The sequence below is a fragment of the Eretmochelys imbricata genome, chromosome 4 (assembly GCF_965152235.1).
Source record: "Eretmochelys imbricata isolate rEreImb1 chromosome 4, rEreImb1.hap1, whole genome shotgun sequence".
NCBI classification, from domain to species: Eukaryota; Metazoa; Chordata; order Testudines; family Cheloniidae; genus Eretmochelys; species Eretmochelys imbricata.
The window spans coordinates 56753839-56779427 of record NC_135575.1 but is presented as its reverse complement, the minus strand read 5'-3'; the positions used below and the strand labels follow the sequence as shown (position 1 = coordinate 56779427).

The 25589-nt window shown below is 44.2% G+C and overlaps 1 protein-coding gene across 1 annotated transcript in view; it reads right to left on the bottom strand.

Moving 5' to 3' along the window:
• Window positions 1-24833, bottom strand: part of SMARCA5 (SNF2 related chromatin remodeling ATPase 5) — a 44301-nt gene extending 19468 nt beyond the window's left edge. Inside the window, exons 1-11 of the mRNA XM_077815301.1 lie at window positions 24489-24833; window positions 21017-21091; window positions 18733-18899; window positions 17705-17805; window positions 15986-16086; window positions 14766-14945; window positions 10607-10762; window positions 10385-10516; window positions 9058-9126; window positions 6964-7073; window positions 6412-6638 (exon numbers count right to left, since the gene is read on the bottom strand). Of these exons, the coding sequence (XP_077671427.1) occupies window positions 6412-6638; window positions 6964-7073; window positions 9058-9126; window positions 10385-10516; window positions 10607-10762; window positions 14766-14945; window positions 15986-16086; window positions 17705-17805; window positions 18733-18899; window positions 21017-21091; window positions 24489-24623 (1453 nt within the window). The 5' untranslated portion in view covers window positions 24624-24833. The remainder of the gene's footprint in view (window positions 1-6411; window positions 6639-6963; window positions 7074-9057; window positions 9127-10384; window positions 10517-10606; window positions 10763-14765; window positions 14946-15985; window positions 16087-17704; window positions 17806-18732; window positions 18900-21016; window positions 21092-24488) is intronic.
• Window positions 24834-25589: the final 756 nt, after the last annotated feature.

Genomic DNA, 25589 nt, shown 5'->3' with positions numbered 1-25589 from the left:
TAACCTTTCCAGCCCCTTCAAGCAACACTCTACCATGGGATTGGCGAATACGAAACAGCCAGACGCTCCCAGGTGGAAGGCCGAGATGTGTACTTTAATAGACAACAGTGAAAGGCCTTATTGTTTCAAGTGTAGGAGATACTCTAAGATGAGCAGAACTGATGCCTGTAAGGGAGCTACAGGATGCTCCTCACACCAGCATGTGAGCCCTTTCCACTTGGCTAAATAAGTGGCCCTGATGGATGGTTTCCTACTACCAAGAAGGACATTCCTGACAGGACTTGAGCACAGGAGTTCTGTCGGATTTAACCATGAAGCTTCCAGGCCATGAGATGGAGGATCTGAAGGTCTGGGTGGTGAAGGCAACCATAGCCCTGTGTGATTAGGTCAAAGCAGAGTGGTAGAGCTATTGGGTCGTCCACTGATGGCTCCAAAAGCATGATGTACCAGTGCTGATGGGGCCACACTGGAGCAAGGAGGATTACCTTTGCCTTGTCTCTGCAGATCTTGAGTAGTACCCTGTGCATGAGATCGTCTCCCCAGGGTAGTAGGAATGCACCCAAGAGGGAGCCTGGGCTGTGGTTCTGAAAGGAGCAGAACATCGGGCATTTCCTGTTGTTCCTGGTGGCAAACAGGTTGACTTAGGGAAAATCCCCACCTTTGGAAGATGGAGTGTTTGATATCGGGTCAGATAGACCACTCGTGATTGTGATCGATCTGCTGAGGTGGTCCGCTCATTCATTCTGCACTCCTGGGAAATAGGACACCTCCAGGTGCATGGAGTGGGATATGCAGAACTCCCAAAGTTGAAGGCCTTCTTCACATAGGGGGGAGGAACACGCTCCCCCCCTGCTTGTTGATGTAAAACATGGCAGTGGTGTTGTCTGTCATCACTGCCACACAATGGCCTTGTAGTATGGACTGGAACGCTTGGCACACCAATCGTGCTGCTCGGAGCTCCCTGATATTGATGTGAAGAGAGAGCTCATCTTGCAACCACAGCTCCTGCGTCTGGCGGCCCCCCAGGTGTGCCCCCCAACCCAACGATGACGTGTCCATTATTAGGGTCTAGGTGGGTTGTTGAAAGGAACTCCCTCGCACACTGTACGGAGGTCGAGCCACCACTGGAGGGACTGGAGTACTTGTAGCAACATAAGTGCTGAGTCCAGCCTGTTGCGCCATGGGCGACATACAGAAGTGAGCCACACTTGGGGTGGCCTGAGTCTGGCATGCCTGATACGTAAGTGCAGGCTGCCATGTGGCCAAGGAGGGCCAGGCAACCCCGCGCCATAGTGGTCAGGTACTGCATGAGGCTCTGAATGATGCCTGCCATGGCTTGAAATCATGTGTCTGGTAGGTACACTTTCTCTTGTACCAAGTCCAGCACTGCCCTGATTAATTCTATTCTCTGGGTCAGTGATAGGGTTGACTTGTTCAGGCTGAGGAGGAGACCTAGTCTCTAAAACATGGATTGACTAGTTGGACATGAGACTCCACCTGCTCTCTGGAACGGCCCCACAGCAGCCAGTCTTCTAGGTAGGGATATACCTGTACCTGCCTCCTGTGGAAGAAGGCTGCTACCACCGACATGCACTTGGTGAATACCCAGGGCGTAGTCGATAGGCCGCATGGGAGGACCGTGAACTGGTAACGTTTATGGCTGACCACAAACCGCAGAAACTGTCTGTGCTGAGGTTGAATGGCTATGTGCAACTACGCGTCTTTCATGTCGAGGGTGGCGTACCAGTCTCCCGGATCAAGGGAAGGGATAATTGTGCTCAGGGAGACCATGTGGAATTTCAACTTTACCATGAACCACGCAGATGTAAAATGGGTCTGAGACCCCCACTTTGCCTTGGAGATGAGGAAGTAAGAGTAGAATCCCTTGCTGCTTTGCTCCTGAGGAACCTCCTCCACTGCCCCTACATCTAGGAGCGATTACACCTCCTGGATAAGAAGTTGCTTGTAAGAAGGGTCCCTGAGGAGGGAGTGAGGGAGGGAGGGAAGGAAGGAAGCAGCAGAACTGAAGAGAATATCCCACCTCTACCATGTGAAGAACCCATTGGTCCGATGTTATTTGGGACCATGCACAGTAGAAGTGGGATAGGCAATTCAAAAAGTAAGGGGGAAGATCTGGTGCCATGGTGGGTATGCCATCCTCAGGTGCACTTTCAAAAGGCCTGCTTTGAGCCAGACAATGGCTTGGTTGGGCCCTGGCCTTGCCCTGACTGGGAGTGGATTGGTTTGCACCTAAAATTTCTAGCCACCTGTAAAAGTCTTGTCTGGGATGAGGAGGGTAGAACCATTGTTGAAGCTTGAAATGTTTTGCCGGGGTATGCATCCCCAGCAACTTCATCATTGCCAGAGTCCTTTAAGCTGTGCACTTAAAATCAGTCTGGTCTGAGAATAACTCTGTGCCCCGGAAGGTCCAGCAGGGTTTGCTGCACTTCTGGAGGTAGACCAGACGCCTGCAGCTATGCACCCACGCACCCCTTCTCATGGCTCGACCAGACGAAACTGTGTGAGTGGCAGAGTCCACCGCATCAAGAAAAGCTTGAAGGGAGGTCCTTGCCACTGATTTCCTTCTTCAATGATAGCCTTAAATTCGGCTCTGGAGTCTGATGGTATAAGCTCCTTAAACTTAAACACCGAAGCCCACGAGTTGAAATTATATCTGCTAAGGATAGCTTGTTGACTAGCTATCCTCAGCTGTAGGCCCCCAGTAAAATAGACCTTCCTACCAAATAGGTCTAACCTTTTTGGCTCCTTTGATTTTGGAGTCGGCCCCTGTTGCCCGTCTCTCTCTCTCTCTCATCAACAGTGGTGACCACCAGGGAACACGGCTGCTGCTGAGGAAACAAGTACTCCTATCCCTTGGACGGGACAAAGTACTTGCATTCGACGCCCCTTGCAGTTGGGCGGGGAGGGGGAGAATGGATGCCAGGGTCTGCCAGAGCATTTTTACATTGTCTGTAGAGCTTTAATTGGGCAGAGCAACCCTGGGCAGGCCCTCTGGTGTTAGGATATCAACCATAGGCTTTGATGACCTCCCCCGCCTGCAACCCCATGTTGCAGGCGATCCTGCACAGGAGGTCCTGGTATGCCCTATGATCTATCGGTGGAGGTCCAGAAGCCAAGGCCCCTGCCACTGCCTCATCGGGGATGAGGATTATGAGGCTAGGAGTGGCACAGGGTCCTCTTGACCCTCAAACTCTCTGGCCTCCTCCTGTTTGATATCTGGGCCCTGTGGGCTGACCCACATTGCAACCGTAGCCTGGTCCGCAATCGATATGGTCACCGTGACAACCTCTGTGATGACCTGGGCCACCTGCTCACAGAAAGTAGCAGTCTCTGATCCCTTAGGGGCTGGGCGATCCCTAGGTGGTTGGGGTGCTCTGGTTTCAGAGACAACCGAACGAGAGTCCCTGGAGAACAAATCCTGGACCTGGCAATAAGCCCGGGGGTCCAAAAGGGCCATTGCAGCTGAGGCTGCTAGTGCGGAGGCCAAGCCACAGGTGTCTTGCTCCTACGTCTGTGGGAACAGCGCCCACTGTGGCAGCAGTGGAATGATTCCGCATCTGAGTCCAACAACCCCGATCTGGACCTGGACGAGCATGGCAGCACCAACCAGTATTGCACAGGGGATCAGTACCAACGTCCCCGCATCGGGGATCGATGCTGAGAGCTGGGTGCTGGAGATCACTGCCTCTCTAACAGTGCCAGAGATCTAGATCGCCTGGGCGGCACCAGGGAGAAGTGTAAGGGGTCCCGAGATGGCTGCCAGTGCCTGGGAGATGGCGAGCGGGAGCGGCGCCAAGGACAACGGCACTGTACAGGAGGAGAATGCCGCATCATAGCTGGTTTCCCTGTAGATGGTGCCAGGCGTGGAGGTAAAGGGGGCTGGTCCCTGACCACCAGGAGTTGCGGTGCCATCAGTTCACAACTCCCTGTCAGCTTTGAAAGTGTCCGGGGAGGAGGGTAACTTCAATTCCTCCACCTGGCACTGCCTGTCTGAGGGAGTTACTGGGCACCAGACTCAACATTCCCCCATCAGGGAACCAAAATCAACAGTGCTGACTCTTGACCCTTGGGTACAGAGTGCTCCTTCCCGGGACGCACTGCTGATGCACCCAGAGGGTGAGACGCCTTCGGCTTCTGTGAGTGGCCTCTGTCAGTTTTCTTCCCCGGTACTGACAAGTGCGAACGGTGCCAAGTAGTCTGGAGAGCTGGAGAGCAGTGCCGAGGATCTCTGGACTCTGTTCTCACTGCGGTATTGTGCACCAAGGCCAGAGTGCTGCGCACTGATTAGCTCAGCGCCAGGACCCCAGGCTCAGAGGCAGGTTGAGGACAAAGAGAGGACTCCATCAAAAGCTGTTTGAGATGGAAGTCCCGCTCTTTTTTCATCCTGGGTGGAAAGGACCTGCAGATTTTGCACCTGTCTGTTTGGTGCTCTTCCCCCAGACACTTCAGGCATACATCGTGGGGGTCACCTGTTGACATGGGCTTACTGCAGGTCCCACACGGTTTAAACACTTGATCCCAAGGGAAGGTAATGGATAGGGTGAAACCCCGGGCTCTAACTCTAAATTACGCTAAACTAAGAAGTGAAACCTATGCTAAACTATAGACCTAACCAACAAGCTAAGGGAAGAACTCGTGAGGCAAGTGAATGCTATTTCAATGACCGTCACCAGCAGTAAGAAGGAACTGAAGGGTGGGTCGGGTCGGCAGGATCATATATTGACCGCCATAAAGGCGCCATTCCAGGAGGCTCCATGACTGACCCGACAGGTGCTGCTAAGGGAAAAATTTTAGACAGTCGTACATGCGACGCGTGCACACCTGATTGGAACTGATGTGAACAAACACTCGAAGAACCACCTCATTTAATATGGAACAACAGAAATACATATATAATGCTGACCTGCAATAGTCAGATATTGCTATTCAATATTTTACTCAATAAATGTCCATAGCATTATCATAGACATATCAATATTGTTTAAAAATTCTTCATCCTTAATGTGAAAATGATATTGATCCTTTACTGCAAGTTCTATACAAGGACAACTTAAAACACAAAGGCACACACTAAATAAGGATTTCAATAGAAACCACCACTGATTCACCTTTTCATTAAAAAAGTGTAATTAAAATCAAGCCATTCCCCCCATACCCTTGTGCAAATACTTGAAAATTAAAATTTAAAGATGAACTGAGCAATTTGGGACATTAAAGCATTTAACAAGTATGAAGATTTAAACACATTTTTAAAATAAATCCTCTGAGAGGCAAGTACCCACTTGAATGCTGGTCTTGGTAAGTCAGTCAAGAATGTGCTCTACTGCAACACAACAGAACTGCAAACTCCCTATCCTGTTTATGGTGTTCATAAATGGCAAAAAAAATTGCCACCATTATTTCTTCCATGTTCAGTTAGTTATGACGCTTACCCTTTACACTAGATAAATACTATTCACTGCAATCCATTTTTAGTTAATCCAGATAATTTTTTCTAGGACTAAAGGCAACGGTCACATGACAGCTGAAAATGAAACAGTATATAGCAACAAGCCTCATAAGCAAAAAATGCCAACACTATCATTTTGATTTGTTAACTCCTATCTCCTGTCTTATGGCATCCATCACTATAGTGTCTGGATATCTCCCAAGGGATAAAGCAAAAATACAGGCCAAAGGGCTAAGCCTAGGTTTACTTCCTATTGCCTATGGCTGTTTTTTCTTTAACATCTTCCCTTGCCCCTAAGTTTTCTACTGTCTCCTCCTTTGCTGTGCTTAGGTCTGTCTGTAAAAACATTAACTGAATTAGTAAATTTTACGCTTTGTTCTGAAGGAAGGAATATCTGTAGTGAATCTGAGCTCCTGCAGTAATGAATTCCAGAGCCTTTACCCTGTTGCCAAGAAAGCATAGTTCCCCCACTTTCACAAGCTTCCCCTTGAATTTCATATGTCCTGAGAATGTTGCCATTAAGGGAGACTGACATGCTCCAAGGTACCTTGGAACAATTCCATAGAGGGCCTTGAAGGTTAACACCAAGGTTTTGAATATGATCTGGCATCTTATAGAGAGCCAGTATAGTTAGCAGAACTCCACAGTGATGTGCTTTTGGCACCTGTTGCTGAGAAAACAGGTTACTACATTCAGGACCAACTGAAGCTTCAGTGGCCCCCACTTAACTGAAGAACAGATTTCAAAGTCCTGATCCTGATCTATAAAACCTTTAATGGATTGTGATCCAACTACCTATAGGCCACCCTACCCTCCACAACATCTATGATCTACAGAGAAAATACATCTGGAGATTAAATTCCATCTATTAAAATCAAATGACTCAGACAAGAAATCAGACAAATGATTCAAACAAATCAGGAAAGAAATAGGAGTCATACCTTGTTCTTTCAACTTTGGTAGCAATTTGTCCAATACCACCATTTTGCCACTGTTGGTAACCAAATGCATATCTGTTGTGTAAGGTGGACCAGGTTCTGCTCCATCAAAGAGGTAAGGATGATTACAACATTTTCGCAATTGCATCAGGATGTTCAACAGTCTCATTTTGTCCAACTTCCCAGCAGAGTTCAATATATCTATATCCTTCATTAAGATTCGTGTATACCTATAATTGAAAGTGATACTTAAATTATGTAAAGGCCCTCTTATTGTATAAGTTATAAAGCAAGAATTCAAAAGCAGACCCTCCCCCATTCCATAAGAAGAGCTCACTGATGACTGCATAAACAGCAACTTAGCTATTAGGTAAAGCTATCACAAGGAAACACATTAAATTCCTCCCAGCTGGTTGCATCATAAGCAATTAAATCAGGTTCTGCACAATACAACAGCATTTTTCTGCAGAAGTTGTAGTTTAATTAGTTCAGTTGTAGACAGCAGATTTCTAGTCAGCTTTAACAGTAGTACAGACAAATGCCTGAATTACTTACCATTCTCTTTGCATTTTGCTTAGACCCACATAAATTTTAACTTCCTTCTTTGGAGGCAAACTCTTTTCTACATCAGCTTTAATACGGCGTAGGAGGAATGGCCTTAGCACCTGGAGAAGATTGAATGTTTAAACTGAGTTTCAAATAAAGCAAGAAATTAAAGTCTTTCATGTTTCTTATTTCCTAGACAAGCAAGAGCTATCAATAAAATAGAGAAGATTCACTGAATACATTTCTGAAAACGAATCCATTGGTACTTTAAAGCCATGTTTCATTGAAATTCTAGGAGGAACAAACTCCAGAACATAACTAGGTCCTCTGGAAAAATGATTAACACATAGACAGCTATCTTCCAGAGGAACACGTTTGAGTTTCCTCTGAAGGATCCAAATCAGACCATCTTGAGAGCCACAGGGAGAAAAGGAAGAAATACTAGCATGGTTAGTACCAGTATTGCTATGATCCAAATGCCCCACCTCTGTTTTTGTTATCAAGCATGGCAAGCAGTAACAGATAACCAAGCTGCATTAGGATGCCCCATAAATCAAAGTGGCATCACTGATATGAAAAGCTGCTAGAGATGCCCACACTCATTTTTGCCCATCAAGCCCTAACTCTCTAAGAGATGATCTCACAAGAATTTTGTTTTGTCGTCGTCCCCCAACTCCTGCCGAGTGGTATGAGTTATCTGTGCCAGACAAGATGAGTAGGAACACCTTACATTTCTGAATTTTCTTCACATTTTAGTGTTTCTGGTACTTTCAATGTATATGATTCAAGCTGGAAAAAGATTTAGATTCACCAGTTTCAGTTTCTTTAGGGTCAGTTTCATATTCTGGTTTCTCATGCACTTACATTACAACTCAAAATGGGTGAAATTTTTTTGTCAAATCTGTCTTGACAAAAAAATGATTTTTCAATTAAATAAAAATGTTTCACAAGTGGCTGTTTTCCATAGAAAATTGTTTGCCTGCCAAAAATAAAATACTTCAGATATGCCCCCATAGTGCCTCATACTACCTATAGTTTGGTTGTCTAATGTCTATTTCCTCCCTAGCTGGATGTCATGTCCCACGCTGCACTGCAGCCATGGGACATCATAATGCATCACCTACCCTCATCAAAAGGGGAGACTGATGCACCATGGGAGAGTTAGTAAGAACAGAGAGCCAGGCCTACAGAGGAGAATAGGATCATAAGAATATGGGAGTTGTGCTTTGAACATATAAAATGCTAAGGACCTGATTTTTCAGAATGATAGGGATTTCAAATTATACACCCAGAATTACAGGATACTTTTGACTATAATCTGTCTGTACCTTAGTTCCCCATCTGCAAAATATGGCTAATACTCCCACATCTCACAGGGATGTTGTGAAAATACATTTACCAATATTTATGAAGCACTCAGATACTATAGAGATAAGTGCCATACAAAAGCGAGAGGAAATAAATAAATTCTGTCTTAAGAACAGGGGTTTAGGAGAGTGTTCAGTAAATAAGGCATTGGGCCACATATTTGAACAGTGACAAGAAAACAAACTATTAAATAGCTGCTCATTAAATTAGCACCATCCAACCTGTGCACAGAATGAGGCAGGGGTTCTGTGGGAAAAAAACAGTATGTGATCTTCTAACTAAAGATTGTATCACAATATATATGCACAAGGGAACTCAAAGTTGTACAGACAACCTTAATTCAAGCATTTCCTAATATGAATGCTTGACTTTGCAATCTTAATAATAATCTTTTAACATGGGGGGTGGGGTTGAACACACACAATACCTGTTTATATTGGAATTTGTATACCTTTTTCAAAATGTAAGATCTGGGCTTAAAGCTATTCAACCAGGCCTATTTAAGAACGAAATACATCCTTTGCATCACTGAAGTCAGGATGCAATTATTCTGAAAAATAGTCTAAAAGTCTAGTATATGTTTTGGAATAAGGATATTTTCTTTAATGTTCTATGAGCAAAGACATCAGAAAAGTCTTTGGAACAAGTGGACTGGTTAATGACATAATACTCATTCAACATTATATGAACGTGACACATACAAAACAAAAAACACACCAAAAAAAAACACCTTACCATGTGGAGACGTTCCACCAGCTTTTGATCTCCAAGACAGTTATTTGTATCAAACCATGAATCGAAGTCCTATATTAATAAAATGTTTTATATATAGAAATCATTTTATTACACCAAGAAAGTTAATCTACTGCAATAAAGAAAGTAGTTCACCACATGACCGTTACAAATTCAAATTAAATTTCACAACGTCAGTAATTAAGTATACTGATATGTAATCAGCTATAATAATATAAGCACATTTATACTAGATACGACTGAATCCCCCCCAAGAGGTTGTACTGCTTTAACTATGTCAGTAATATGGTTATAGCAGTACAAAAACTGTATAACTCACCCTTAAGTTACAATGCTGATTTTTTGACACTATACTTATTTCCACACCCTGTCCACAAAAACAGGATGACTTCACAACAGAAGCTGATATAGGAGGAAGACAGTTTGTTCAAAATCAAAGAAGAGAAAAATACAGAAAGCAAACAGCCAAGTAAGTTGCTTTTGGAATCGAAGTGCTGTTTCTTGTTTGCTCCAATATGAAGGTCATTTTTTCTCATGGTCATTATGGAACACCTCTGTACACTCATAGTAACATTTAATGTACCAACTCTTTTCTGCTGAAGGGAGCAACCACAGTCAGATCTTCTATAGTAAGAATATCACTATCCGCTCTGGCTGGATGCCACTGAGCATTTGATGGATGGAAAAGGTGGGAAGCTATGCACGCTACCTGAATACATTGCAAAGCTTGTTCTCCCACAGGGGCTAAAGCCCAATTCAGCTAAGTACTTAAGCAAAAGCACATAACCTTAAGCAAAACAACCTTACTGAATCTGGACTTAAATACACTGCCTTTTCAGCACCATCAGATGTGGGCACAAGGCACTCAAGCCTGGCAGTGAATGCACTACACAATTGCATTGGCTTTCCCAACTCATATGGAATCAAAATCTTGCTAACTAAATTTCAAGATGTGAAGACTAAATAACAAAATGATTCTTAAAATTTGATTAGATAATAAAAGTTAGTCATTTAAGATACCACAGTACAGAATCCTTCTTTAAAAATCATCAGCATGAAAATGAGTATCAAATCACAGTGACTGAAACACCCACTGTGTGTGCTAAGTGGACAATAATGTTTAAAACAACTTACAGTGGACAATATACTGGATTAATTCATCTACATACTATACCTTTCAACAACCAGAAATGAATGGACTGTCAGTCACAACATAATTAACCAGCTCTATTAAAGTTATTTGTATTTCTCTCAAGTCAGCAGATTAAAAATTAAATAAACTCAGTTAAAGAAAAATAAAAAACATTACATCAGCTGAGTTAAAGACATCTGGCAAAAGAAAGTTGAGAAGTGCCCAGAGTTCATGCAAATTGTTCTGAAGTGGAGTTCCAGTTAACAGCAGCCGATTTGTCGTCTTGAATTCCCTCACAATTTCTGACAACTGAAAAAGATCAAGACAATTATCAAGACTGTATTATTGTAAAGATCTGTAATCTATGCAAATGTCTACTTTGAGTAAATTCTAAATTACCTTTGATTTTTCATTTTTGATCCTGTGGGCTTCATCTATAACTAGATATCTCCAGTTAAATTTTTTGAACACAGATTTCTCTTTAATGAGCATTTCATATGATGTTACACAGACATCCCATTCTCCTGGCAACAGTACATCTCGGACAAAGGCAGCCTGGTTAGAAAGAAAGAAAAAGAAAAACTTAGTTCTTGAAGATTAACTACCATATCTCATAACTAAATTAAATCAAATCAAAGTATATTCTGTCTAGTGTTCAAAACAAAATTTCCCCCTCACATTGCAAAATTAGGGGTTAAAAATAAAATTCATTGTAGCCTCAATGCAACAGATGTGCTTTCTAGTCTTAGAGATTCACTAGACTGAACAAGTGCCAATATCTCATTTTTAAGTGGGGAAGAAAAGTGAGCTTCAGATATCAGTCTTTACCAGAAGAGTAGGTGCAAAAGTTTTTGAATGGGTAAATTGTAAGGTTAAAAATCATAAAGGAGCACTAACACCAGTAATGTTACAATATTTTCAAGTTGGATTAGAGCAATGGTCCCCAATCTGGGGGGGTGCAGAGGAACATTCGGGGGAGCACCACCAAACTCCGCTCCTGGTCTCAACGCCGGCTACCAGCCCTGCACCCAGGGATCTGTGCTCCACTGTGGCTGCTGGCCTCGGCCCCTGCTCTGCTCCCACCCCACCCCCAGCTGTGGCCCCAGTCTCGGCCCCCTTACTCCTGTCCACGTTCCCACCTCCTGGAGCTGCGGTTATGCTCCTGGCTCTGGGGGTGGGTGCGGACAGAAGTAAGGGGAGGTGTGAGGTAAACAGTTTGGGGACCACTAGATTAGAGTATAACGGGTCTGGAGTATGTAAAGCAAATCCAAGCTGTGACTCCGCTAGGCTAATTTAAAAAAAACTGAGCTACTGAGTGCAGTCATCTAGGGACTACAATACAGCCCAACAGTGGAGAATTCAAAAAGAAAGGTTATTTATGTGACAATAACTGGGCTTCGAGATGTGTGGTCCCTATCCTCTAATCCACCACCAGTGTGCATGCTCTTGAGACCAGAAGATTCTCGCTACCAGCGTACATTAATCCATGCCTAGGCCCCTCTCCTCCTCGTGCTCTGAACCAAGGTCATGGTGGAGGAAGCACAGACCAGCTGCCTCTTTAGTACCTTCTGACCACAAAATAACCCTAGGATACGGCACCAAAGAACAGGGGAAGAATGGCGGGTAGCGGAATACAGATACGGACCACACATCTTAAAGAACTCCAGTTACTCTAAGGTACATAATCTTTCTTCTTTGAGTGATAGTCCTGATCTGTATTCCACTGTGGGTGAGTTAACAAGTAGTATTCATTGAGTAAGAGGGTGCAAGGACCCATGCTGTACCAGCTTGCACTGGGGGCATAACATCTTGTGAACACAGCCCCATGTTGCCGCTTTAAGGATTTCCAGGAGAGGGACTTCTCAAACTGCCGCTATTGATGCAGACTGAGCTTTAAGTGAGTGGGCCCTCACACTCTTTAGGGGAGGAATTGCTGTTAACTCATAACAGAGCAACATGCAACCTGAAATTCAATCGGACAGTCTTTGGGATGAGATAGCTTCACATTCTGCAAAGGATACAAATAATCTAGATAATTTCCTAAAGGATTTAGACCTTTGCAGGTAGTGTCAACGCTCAACCGACATCCAGAGAGCAAAGCTTCCTATCCTCATTGGTGACATACAGCTTTAGGAAGAAGACTGGTAAATTAATTCTGAGATCATCTTGGGGTGAAATTCGGGTATAATCTCAGAGACACACTGTCCCTATGGAAGGCTGTGTAAAACAGATTAACCACAAGGGCTCCCAGCTCACCCACTCTTCTGGCTGTAGTGATAGCCTCCACAAATCAATAGGTGAGCTAAGGAACATATGTCTAAGGGTTCAAACAGAATCTTCATTAATGCTGATAGGACTAGACTGAGGTCCCAAGTCGGGATAGATTTCAATATCAGGGGAAAAGTTCTAACAATGTACCTGTCACAGGATGGGTAAGGATAGAGTGTTTGTCAACCAAAGGGAACAGATGCTGATACCTGCTATGTGCACACAGAGATAGCAAAGAGAAACACCTGAAGTCTTTGAGGACAGGAGATATTTTCAGGTGACAGGAATGTCGGAATCTTCTGGTGTTACCTGAAAGTATTGACACCAGACAGAAAATCATTTCTACTTTGAAATATAGCACATTCCTGTTTGACGCCTTCCTATTACTAAAGATATGCTCTTCTGAGCATGTTGTTTCTAGGTTTCTTGCCCATCCAAATACCAGGCTGTTAGGTGAAGGAAAGTTGGACTGGGATGTCTTTGTGCTGGGTCAATAGGTCCAGGAACAGCTGGATACGGATGCATGGACATGCTGACATTTGGAATGTCAGGAAACCAGAATGGTCTGGGCCATCTGGGACAATAAGCATCACCAAGGCTCCCACTTGCTTGATCTTTCTGAGGGCTCAGGGTAAGAGTGGAAAAGGTGTGAAGGCATAGTGTGAATGTTAGTTGTCCCAACAATGGTAGTAGAAAAGAGTCTCCTCAGGATCCCTAACCTTGAGTCCCCCCAGAACAGTAGATTGGGCATTTCTTGTTCTCCTGACACACAGAGAGGTTCCAAGATAGGGGCCCCCATTGTTGAAATACGTTATGAACCACTGAATTATGTAGCTCCCATTCGCCGGTCCCTGGAGAAGTGCCTCTTGAGGTTATCTCCTAACTTCTTATGTATCTCTGAGAGGTGCTCTGCCAAGAGAAAATACACCAGCTCCAAAGCGTGACTTCTTCTATACAAAGAAAGGGGGAGACCTTACTCCTTGTTTATTGATGCAGAACACTTGCCATTTCAGACGTGACTTGGACATGCAAGGTTACAATAAATGGTATGAACCACTTGCAGGCTTCATGGACTACCCACAGCTCCAGGAGATTTCTGTGCAACTGGAATTTGGCGGGAGGGGGTCCATATACTTTGTGCTACATATTCACATTGAGCTTCCCATCCTTTGTAAGGAAGTAGCTGTGATCAATCTCTCTGTAGGTGGAGGAGGGTCAAAGGGAACCACATATACACACTACTTCCTTGTTCTCCCACCAGAAGAGGGAAACTTGCACTCTGTGGGGTGGCAAGGCTAATTTGTCCAAACTGTTTACTCAGTATGTAAACTATCTGCATCGAACCCTGCAGACATCAAAGGCAAAGTCTTGTGAAGGGTGTCACAAGTACATGAAGCCATATGACCTAAGAGGAGGAGGCAGGCATGAACAGACATCTGCGCATGCAGCTGAGGTGGAGTGATGAGATTCTTATGAACTGGAATCTGTCCTGAGGTAGGTAAGCGTGGCACTAATACAGTCCAGGGTTGCCACAATAAAGTCTATAGTCCTTGGGGGAACTAAAATAGACTTTTCTACATTTGCTCAAGGTCCCCATGAGTGCAAGAGTGAGTAGGGAGCAGTTTGCTATCTGCACCTCTTTAGATTTTCCCATTAGTAACCAGTCAGAGGTAGGGGAAACTGATGAGCCCAGGCAGCCGAAGTGGGCTGCCAGTATCATCTTTGTGAACACCCATAGCGATGTTGCATGGACGAAGAGGAGCACTCTGGTTTGGTAGTAGTCCTGACCTACAGTGAATCTCCAGAATCTTCTGTGTGTAGGATGGATGTCTATGCAGAAGTAGGCACCCTTCAAATCAAGAGCAGCAAACCAATCACCCTTGTTCAATGAGGAAATTAAAGAGGACAGGGAGTGCTTGAAATTACTTTTCTTTTTTTAAGTTGATTTCAAATAATAGCATCCCTTTTAGGTCTTATATTGACCAACAAAAGTCCAAGTTACTGAATAGATTTGTATACTTTTATATGTTCATTTGTCAATTTTTGTTTGCTTGCAAAAAAAAGGGGTGTCATCTAGTATCTAATACAGAGCACATCTGAGCCTAAGTTGAAAATTCTGTGGCATCTACTTCTGGAAGCATTAGTCTTCCTCCTGAACAATCTACAGCAGCTACTTGTTGATTAGAAAACATAACAAGGTGGCAAGTTTATATGTTGGGTCTACCATATATAAACACTTTGGGGCAGGGGAGAAGAAAAATATGAATATGCAATAGTGTCTCATACTTACTCTTTGGTCTTTGTCACCTATCAAACAAACTGCTCGGAGTGTTGGTACCCATCTCTTGAACTCATTCATCCAGTTGTGTAAAGTGGATTTGGGAACTAATACCATGTGAGGGCCAGGAATATTTCTGTAGTGTTTCATGTACCCAAGAAGAGAAATCGTTTGCAGTGTCTTTCCAAGACCCTGTTAAGAGGTTAAAATTTATTTCTATTATTAGTGGGGAAAGGCTCTCTTAAAAAAAAAAATGTCCTTAGCAACTCAGTGGTAAACTTTAAAAAGGCAGGTGAAAACAAAACTAGTAAAAATAAGAAATCCCAACAAACAGAGATCCTCAAGATACATTGAACTGACAGACAACTACTTTATTTTTAAAGCACACAGTGAAATAAAAAGTTTATGCTTACGCTCAAATAAATTTGTTAGTCGCTAAGGTGCCACAAGTACTCCTTTTCTTTTTGCAAATACAGACTAACATGGCTACTACTCTGAAACCAGTTAGAATTGTACTTCTATCATTTGGTATAGAAAAACCCTTGACCTTATCAAGCCAGACAGTGCAGCACACCAGGTAGCACCCTATGAAATGTCCTATTGCTACAGTTCCCATTAGGGGAAGTGCTAATCTAGAGGAAACAGGCATTTTTGCAATCAAGTCAGCTAACCCTACTCACAACACTAAGTGTCCCACAAATTGTTCTCTACAGCAATGACGACTAGAGAGGGAGTGGGGGTTTTTCTCTCACTCTATTAGGGTTCTATAGTGACTGGGGCCCGAGGAAAATGGCTTCCATCTGGTTCCCTGCAGCTGCCATTCTTTTTGCACCTTAAATGCTCCTTACCATGAGAACTTTCTGAATACCACTCAAAACAGTTGCAGCTTTAAAATATTATGAAGGGCCGTTTGTTCCATAAAACAAACTTTTTCTGGGTTTGGATTTCCTTGAGGTAGATAAGCACATCCAAGTGATTCCATTTCACGAAGGAAGCTGTTCCATAGTTGACAGCTGTTGCAGTAATGTCATGCATGTAGTTTTAACAAAAATGTTGTGGTATGAATTAACCACACTTTACAAAAAAAAATCATTCAAAGCATATCATAACAAGTAACATCTTGCATTTTATAATATAAACAGCTTTTTTAAAAAAATTAACTAGACCAAAATTTGATTACACTTCATGTCTTCTCTCCCCATACAGTCTCAACAATAATTAGCAGCACTTACCATTTCATCTGCCAGGATACCATTGATGCCATTCTCATACAAAGAGATGAGCCAGTTCAACCCTCGGACCTGATAATCACGTAGTTTACCCCATTTTACATCTAAAAGTGAGGACATGCAAAAACAGATTAAAAGATTTGTAAAAATATATTTGAAGCCATCACAGCATTCCCTTATTGCTAACTGACAGTATTTCTTATCTAAAGGTAGGAGAATGTGACAGTAATACTTTCCAGAGAGTAATTAGGACATTGCCAGCAGAGGCTGTGGCATTTCTTAATACACGTCTCTGAGCCTGAAGAGTGAAAACATAAGGAGCGTGTTTCCCTCAACATCACTAGACGTGGTAAAATTCTAATGTAATAATCTTAATTCGAATCTCAAACCCAAGCTGTAACCACCAAGCAATATCAGGTTAAAGTATATTATCTCTCCTCAAAATTTAAGATCAATCAATCAGTTAGATTAAATTGTACTGGAAGATAGATTAGACTGGTGCTAAATACGTAGTATGCATAATCTGAAAAATAAAACCCCACCACTGGCAAGTACTGTACCAGTATGTGTCTTTCACAGTAAAATCACTCCAGCTGCTGCTCTGAATCTTTTGAATAGGAGTCAAACTACATTACAGTAAACTTCACTATGCTACCAAGGAAAGCTACTTGCAGGCAGCACTGCTGTTAATGGAAATACTCTGGTGAGGACGCAGGAAGGAGAGAGTAGAGTCCTACTTTTCTACCCCCAGCTGCAGAGAAGAAAGTCCTGCATCTGCTGTTCATAGCAAAAGTTATTGAAATTACACAGTGCAAAAATTCCCTACTGAAGCACAGGTATCACATCTTCAGCATAAATTATTTTTTTTTGCAGAATCAAAACTCATCTTAAAAAAGTAAATTTCCAGCCACATAGCAAGTTAAAAATTTAAACTGCCAGATCCTCAAACAGATTCACGAATATCCAAAATCCAAACATTTGCAAATTTACAGTTTTCCATAAACTCAGTGGTTTCCAAACTGCGGGTCACGACCCAGTACTGGGTCGCAGAATGTAAGGCACTGGGTCGCAGCAGCTCCGGTCAGCACTGTCGACTGGGCTGTTAAAAGTCCCGTCGGTGGTGCTGCCTGGCTAAGGCAGGCTAGTTCCTACCTGTTCTGACGCTGCGCCCTAGAAGCGGCCAGCAGCAGGTCCGGCTCCTCCTCCATGGGAGGCGGCTATGGGGCTCTGTGCACTGCCCCTCACCCCAAGCATTGGCGTCACACTCCCACTGGCCGGGAGCTGAGAGGGCGGGCGGTGCCTGAGGGCGAGAGCCACATGGAGCTGCTTGCACACCTCCAGCTATGATCCGGACCTGCTGCTGGCTGCTTCCGGGGCGCAGCATAATCCGCAGTGGCGGGACAGGCAGGAAACCTGCTTTAGCATCCCCGCTGCACCGCTGACCGGAAGCCGCCCAAAGTAAGCCCACACCCCAACCCTCTGCCCTAGCACTGAGCACCCCCCGCGCCACCCACACATACCCCTAGCTCCACTGGGCCACGGGCATCAATAATTTTCTTCAATTGGGTATTCAGAAAAAAAGATTTCTGAATCACTGTTCTAGATTATGGGGATCTTGCAGGAAAGACACGCTTCTCAGGAATGCAAGAATACTAGAAATAGAAGAATTGTAGGGTCCACTGAGATTTTACCAAGAACAAAGAATGAAAGAGCAAACCATACATGATGGAGAATCTTCAAATCGAGTGCATACATTAGTTGCCTTGGAGCTTTCTGTCAATAGCTCCTCATCTTCTTCCTGTTCTGTTCTACGATGTCGATAGCTAAAAGATCAAAAGTAAAATATAAAACAAATTTCAAACTAGATTGAGAAGACACCAGACTGCTCCATAATAAAATCTTGATACCATTCTTGATAAAGGTAAACAAGAGAGGTCTGAAGAAACTTGCAGACTGATTTCTTATAAACATTTGCAATATGCTTTGTAAGACCATGCTGTGGACAATTACTCTTTCCACAGCATGGTCTTACATGCTCATCTACTGTTTTGTGTCACTATGTTTGCTGATTTATGTTGATTGGAGTATTTAGTGCTGTGCTGACAGCTCGACTTCCAGCTGCATTTACCTATGTGTAGAAGAAATATTCTCTCTCCTTCTGTTACTACCAGGGCTCCAATACAAGGGTAGGGAGCAAAATGCTTGGAGAAGGGCAAAAATGCAAAGACTATAGGAAGGATGCTAACATTATCCTCTAACAGGGAGGTTGTACTTTTAACAGGCAGTTTCTAAGCTTCTGCAAAGCTTCTCAGAGGCAACTGCTCTAGAGCTCTCTTTCAGGAGTTAGAAAAATATCTACAACTTTATAAACGGCAATAAAAGCAAAAACAAAATATATTTCTTGTTAGCATTTTGGTTCCCCTACAAAATTCAGTACACGTGGATTCCCCAAGAGACGTTAAATTTATTCCCCACCACCACCTTCTTTCTTCATTCACTTCATCACCGCAAAAATTATTTGGATTCTGACCAAAGTTCAATTTATAAACAGCCGTGGTTATTTTGCAAAATGACTCTCCATTTTATAATGCTGTATGGGTGTCTAAAAAACAAAGCCAAAACATCAGCAATTTTGAGAAGATAAAGCAAAATACCCTCCAGCATCACTCATCTTTTAAAGGAAGCTCCTAATCTGCAAAAAAATACAGAAACATACTGCAGGCATAACTAGAAGAAGAGGTATTACTTACTCGCCAACTGACAGCAGATTCTGTTTCTCATCCTTTTTTATTCGTGGACGTCCTGGTTTCATTTTCAAAGGTGAAGTTGGAGTCTTTTGAGCAGCAGGCTGAATGAAATGAGCAAACAGCTCAGTCTGCTTTAACAGATACTCAAATCTGTTTGCTCTGTCTGTTTGCTGTTGATATAATGAAAAACAAGTCACTTGAGCAAGTGAGACATTACAATATGCTCATATTATAAAAATTTAGAATCTATTTACAATGAATGGCTTAGAATGATTCAAATTCTATTCTTTAAAATAGGTAGCTACAAAAGTTAATGGCTGTGAAATGGATTTGAGCCCATCAAACGAGAGCCCATCAAATATCCCAGAATAAGTCTAGGCCAAGGTCACAGAGGACACCTGAATAAGACTGAAATCTAACTTTGAGACCAGGAAGCTCCAAAATACAAATTGCTATGTCCAAGACTGAAGAAACCCCTGTATATGAGAAGTCTGGTTTATTATGGTGAAGCACCAGTAGGGCAAAGACAACCTTTTTGTAAGTAAACCAATGTAGTGTTGTCAGTGTGCAGACTCACAAAGTCTTAGTGCAACCGCTGTCCATAATTTTGGCAGGAAACAGCAGTATTAAACTGACAAAGATCCTTAATTTTCAATGTTAATAATTCAGTACCACAAGGGAAGCAGTGAACTGAGAACATCCACTTCAGTTTCACGCTTCCGCAGCTTAGTAAAGCTATAAGCAGACACAGGTACTTGAGTTATTAATAGGAAGGATGTAAAAAAGGAAATTTTGACAGGAGAGTAGATAGGGTGGTGGATGGCCTCATTCCCTACATACCAGCCAGAGTTTGACAGAAGATCATCCATTAACTTGTTATGAATGCTAGTGATATCCCCTCTTAAAGCAGCCAGTGACATCCCCTTTTAAAGCGGGGGGGAAAAGAGAGGGCAGGTCTTCACAGCGGTATTGCCCCTACACCTCAGTTCTTCTATATCAGGTTCTGATGCCTAGTACATTTTGCAAGCCCTGGATTAAGTCACCAACCCAAGGTCACACTATGACTCAGAGTCAGGATTAGAACTCAGAATTTCCTGCCTCCCAGTCTAGTACGCTAGTCCACTAAATCATGCTACTTCAGAAGACTCTACCTACTTTGAAGCCTTCCCATCTCAAATCTATTTTGACTGGTAATTAATACAACTTCAGAGAACTTTCAGCACCAACACAGAGCCTTCTGGTGCATAGCTTTTTGTTCTTCCCTCACACTACAACTACCTCTCTTTTACTGTATAGGGCAGTGGTCTCCAAACTTTTTATGTTCCCGCTCCCGTCAGGGGGCAGGGCTGGAGCAGGGAGCAAAGCTGCAGCCAAGGGCTGAGGGTTGCAGGAGAGTGTGAAGCCACAGCCAAGTGCTGAGGCTGCAACACAGCTGGGAGCAGGGCTGGGTGGCACTCCCTCCCCACCCCCCATGCGGGCTGGCCCAGCCCTGCCCCCCCAAAGTTCCTCCACACCACTCTAGGGGTGTGGCACCCCACAGTTTGGGGACAACTGGTATAGGGCTATAGCATTTGTAGTAAAAAATGTCAGATAGTAAACTTTTTTCCTAGAGCAGGAAAATAAAGGCCGTGGTCATTAGACTTTATCTGACCCTATATTTTAAGAAAGTTATGGAGTAATTCTATGGGGTTTTGATTTAAGATACTGATGGGCTCCCTCAGACCAGATACAAGTTCCTGTTTCAGAGGGTGAATGATTATTTCTCAACTTCTCTTAAGGTGGCCTGAGTCCTTTGCACGACCAGGCACAACTGCCTCAAGAGTCTATAGACACAGCTCTGAACTAGCCAGAGGATGTATAACATATGCGAAGTGTTCCCTCCCTCCAGAAGCTCAATACATCACCACCATTCCACTCCCAACACAAGTGGAAAGAATCAAGTTCTGAACAATGTGTCACAAGGCAGATCTTCACATTACACCACTCCTTGTAAACAGTACCCCCAAAATCCTAGGACATCTCACTTCATTTAGACCACTAAAAATTGCAGAAGCTTGTACCATGTCAAGGTGTGTGGGAAAATAAGGGAGAAGTAGAGGACAAAATATGAAGAGGAAGCAGCCTACAAATCTCAAAATGAGGATTTCTGCAGAAATGCTTAGTCAGAGTACCAGGAAACAAGTTAAGACGTCTCAAATAAAAGCAAGAAATTAACTTTTCTATAAAAAGCAATTACATCAATAGTGGCTATTTGTACCATATTGCACATGTGCTCAAAATTACAAACCATTTTCTCTTCATATGTAGGATCTGGTTCCTGGATTTCTTTTTGTTTTCCTGGTGATGCATCATCAAAAGCTTCCTAGGAGGGAAAAAAATTAAATACAAATTGAACTCTCCTTTATAAAGATATCCAGCCTTGCGCAGAAATCTTATTTTATTCATATTACCATTTACCCAGAGGATGAAACCTCTATCTCAATTCCTTGATACATTCAAACCAAGATCAATTTTACTTACCAAGAATTGCACTGTTTTAATTTTAGTTTTGACCTAGTGGCAGGGTGGTAAATTAATAAGGAGGTGCTATTTGATTTTCTTTTGCCTACCAAACCAACTAATTATCACTGATGATTAGATTTGGGACAGAAAAACAAGTCTCCATTCAGTAATTTGATTCTACCCCACACACATTTCCCTTTTTGGAAAGGGGGGGGCTGGAACGCGAAGGTATTTTCTTTGTCTACCCTTTCAGATAGGGAATAAATAAAAATCCCATTCTCCCCTCTGGCAATAAAGTACTCTGTTTCATCGCCATAACCCCATCACACAAATGCATCTCCATTAACAATTTACAAGTTTCACTCTGCTTCTGGTGCTAGGAACAGAGGCAATGTGTAGTGGAAGTGGAAATACTACTGGCATGATCCTCCCCCATGCAACTGTCCTGAGGGAGCATTTTACAACATATGTTCTGAAGGAGGTTGGGGAAGAGAATGAGATATCTACAGACAATTACCATCCACCATCTGTTTAGAATAGATGGCCTATGCAAAAAGTTATTTACCTCACTTCAGTACCTAGTGGCCAGTGGGTAATGGACAAGTAATATCAAAACAGAACAGGCAGGAACATGCACAAAGCAAAGGATGGAAAAGAAAGAAGAGAGACATAAAAAGGAGACATAGTAAGTACTATGCCAAGGCAAGACTTATCAAAAGGGGATATGAAAGTGTAAAAGCAGAATTTTAATTTGCCAGTAAAGAGGGAAGGATCCAACAGAAAAGAGGTGGAAAATTCACTGCACTAAGGCAGTAGTTCTCAACCTTTTCTATACCAGACTGTGCTGCCCATCTAGCCAGGGTCTACTTGAAACCCTCTCCTGCTTTTTGCTAAGAGACAAGGAGAACTGTTGTGAACCCTGCACAGGAGACAGACACTTTTGACAAGTTATTCACATAAATCTATATACACACAAATGATTACATTGTACAACTTTAAAAAGACAATGAATGGGCAGCAACTGTAGACTGAATTTAGGACAAGCATTTTCCTCTTAACATGCCAATAAGATTTTGAAACCAGGAGTTCATAAAATAGTCAAGACACCATTAGACACTTCTTCAACCAAGTTTGAATTCACGTAATGCTTGAAGTTTTGTAAATAAATCAGCTGTTCTTTTTTCCTCTTTTGAACATTTATTTCATTATATGTTGCTGGCCTCCTCTGTATAAGAAGGAACCACATGAACAAAAATTCTCAGATGAAAATTACCTAATTATGGCATGTTTCCCAAAATGGAAGCTATACTTTCTATCCAAAGAAGTGTCATTGTTCTTCATGGCTTCCTAGGATGTGTCTACATTAGCATTTTTCCTTCAAGTCTCCTACCACTGATAGCAACAAGATTCCCTGCCCACCAACATTTTTATCACCATATCTCCTCTGACCCTTAGAACACCAGCAGCTGGTCTACCCTAGCTTTTTCACCATTGTTACTAATAGAAGAGTTACATCAGTAGTGGTGCAATGGTGGGAGATTAAAAAAAATGCTAGCGCAGACAAGACCCTAGTAGCTCTTCATATAGGATGAAGGAAGTGAGTTTATGGCTGGGATCTGATTGCCTTTTTGGCTAGTTAAGCAACCTCAGGGGGGGAAAAGAGCAAATCTGGTAACAACAGCTAAAGGCCTTTCGTTCTGAATCAACGTAAACCAATATTCTAGAGGAAGGAGGCAGAGCACTTATAAATCTTCATCAGGAAACTTTCCAATCCAGTTAAAAAAAGAAATACCAAATATAGTAGGTGTCAAGAAATAATTTTAAACAAACATCCAAAGTAGTCTGGTTTCTTCTTAATAGAACTATAACTATACAAAAGACAAAAACCACATACATCAAAAATCCTTGTTTAACAGCTTCCCACTTAGCTTTTACTTTTTTTTTTTAAACAGCCCTAACTCTGCGTTGCCTTACTTTTGTAGGTTTAAATAGTATTTATTACACCAATGCTTTAGTGATTTGTTCATCTAAAGAAGCTACTTAAAAATATGTAATTTGCAAACTAGTCAGATTACGTAGGTTGACTATAAAGAATGATACAAAACATGAAATGTTCAGCAATAAAAAAAACAAACTGGTGTCCATGTATGGCTAAAGAAACAAATGCTGTTTCAAAACAATTATCTCTAGGCATTCGTTCAAATCCCAGGTTTTCCTAAACCCTGGAAATTTCTGGATTAGGCACGCATTGCCAAAATAAGACATTTCAGATTACAGAAAATGCCACTGATTTATAAAACATTGCTAAATGTACTCAATTTTTCCATAATTTAAAGAGAAAACATAGCTAAACATAAGTCTTTGTTGGGATGCTCACTTTGGAAGAGAGGACGAATGAATTCAACTGTTAACGTGGGAGGATTTCAGTGTGCCTTCAAAATCCATATTTCAGATTAATTTTTTAAAATCGTCAGTTAGTCAAAGTGCATCCCGTCGATATTTCTTGGTGTTCTCATCTTTCTAGAAGTTTGTAGTACACCAACAATGAGCGAGGGGGAGGGGACCTCCTGTTTGAATGGATTGATGTACACAGCGCCCACCGAACTGACAGGCCGGGCAATGAACAGAAAAAGAGCAACAACGCTGAAGGGAAGTTGAGAGGGAGGAGACTCTACTTTCTGCTCGAAGCATTTGTAACAGCTGCTCTTTATGCCGCACAACAGCTACCCGCTTCCCAGCCCCTTGGTAACTCGAGAGACTCCCACAGCCCCTGCACACAAGGAGACGCAACGCCCGTTTCCTGACCCCCCACCCCATTCATTGCTGAACCCAGGGGAGGAAGGCGACGCGCACACGCTGTGCGGGGTAGGCGGTCAGCGAGGGAGGCATCTCCGCTGCCGCTCTGCGCCTCCTCACACACGCCGCTGAGGGCTCCTCATCCGCCCGCCCGCTCTATTGTCTCTGCCCCACGCGGCTCCCGCACCCAACCCTCGTGGCACGGCGCGACGGGCGGCGGGTAGAAAGGGGCTCGGGCACCGGCTACCGCGTGGCGCTACGAACAGACCGGGGGGGACTCTGCCCGGCTCATCCCCGCCCCGGGCCCCTTCTCCCCAAGTGGAGGGCAGAGGGGCACCGAGTGTCCGGAGGGGACCGCTGGGGCCGGAGCAGGAGAACCCCGGAGTGAGAATCGGGGCACCACAGCCCAGGGCGGTCTCTCCTCGCTCACACTCCTATTCCTCGGGGACGGGGGTCCTCACCTCCATGTCAGCGTCGCCCGCGGCGGGGGGTGGTGCCCCCGCGGCCTCGCTGCCGTTGTTAGTGGTTGCGGGAGGCGCGGTGCTGGCGGGGGGCAGGGTCTCATCGGGCGGCGGCTCCTGCTGCCCGGCGGACATGATCCCGGTGCGCCCGCCCCGCAGACAATGCCGGGCCGGGACCCCGCTCCCGCTGTGCCGGTTGGGCGGGGAGGAGGAGCGACCCTTCACACAGCTGCTGGAGGGGGTGGGGGGGCGCCGCTCACAGACTCCGCGCTGAGGCCCCCCGTCACTGCTGCCGCCCCGGCTTTCTCAGCGCGCTCCCCACCAACCAGGAACCAACCCAGCCGGCTTCCAGATCTCGCGAGAACTCTAGCAGGGAGCGAACGGACCTGCGCAGCCAACACTTCCCCAGTTGGGCAACTCCCGCACCCCCGCCAACCCACGAGGTGCTCCTACTACTACGAGTCTCCTACGAAAAAGGGGGCGGGGCTGCGCTCGCGCGAGGATTTAGGTCGGGACAACCGCAGGCTTATTGCGTCACTGCTTCTCCCCCTCCCCCACGTATAGGGGGGTGTAAAAGGAGCGGCGAGGCAGAGCCTGATGATGGAGCCCCGCCCCCATGGAGCGTCACAGCTGGGGGGTGGAGTGCGCGGGGAATGGAATAAAGGGGTTAGGTCAGGCGCAGGGCCCGGGGGAGGGTGCTGGCGGCGGCGGCACGCGTTTGCTATAGGACGGGCTCGCGAAGCGGCGCGCTAGGGCCAGTCCCACGCGTCGTGCAGGCGGGGGTCAGGCCCCCAACAGCCGTTACGTTATTTAAAAAAAAAAATACTGTTAAAATCACGGCTGCCTCTGTTTATTTGCCGGCTGGTTTGCGCGTTTTGCCAGACCGCTGAGCAGGGCCGCGCAAAGCGTTAGGGGCCCAGAGCAAAACCTTCAACTGAGGGGGCGCCTCCATCCTTCTGAAGCGCCTGGCCCCTGGGACTCTCCACCCGTCCTCTCCCAGGCGGCTCCCTGCTTGTAAGCATCGCCCTTGAGTGATGGGTCTGTGCAGCTTCCTATCCTGGCCCCAGGGCTGAGAGGGGCCGGTTTCACCTGGCCTCCTGC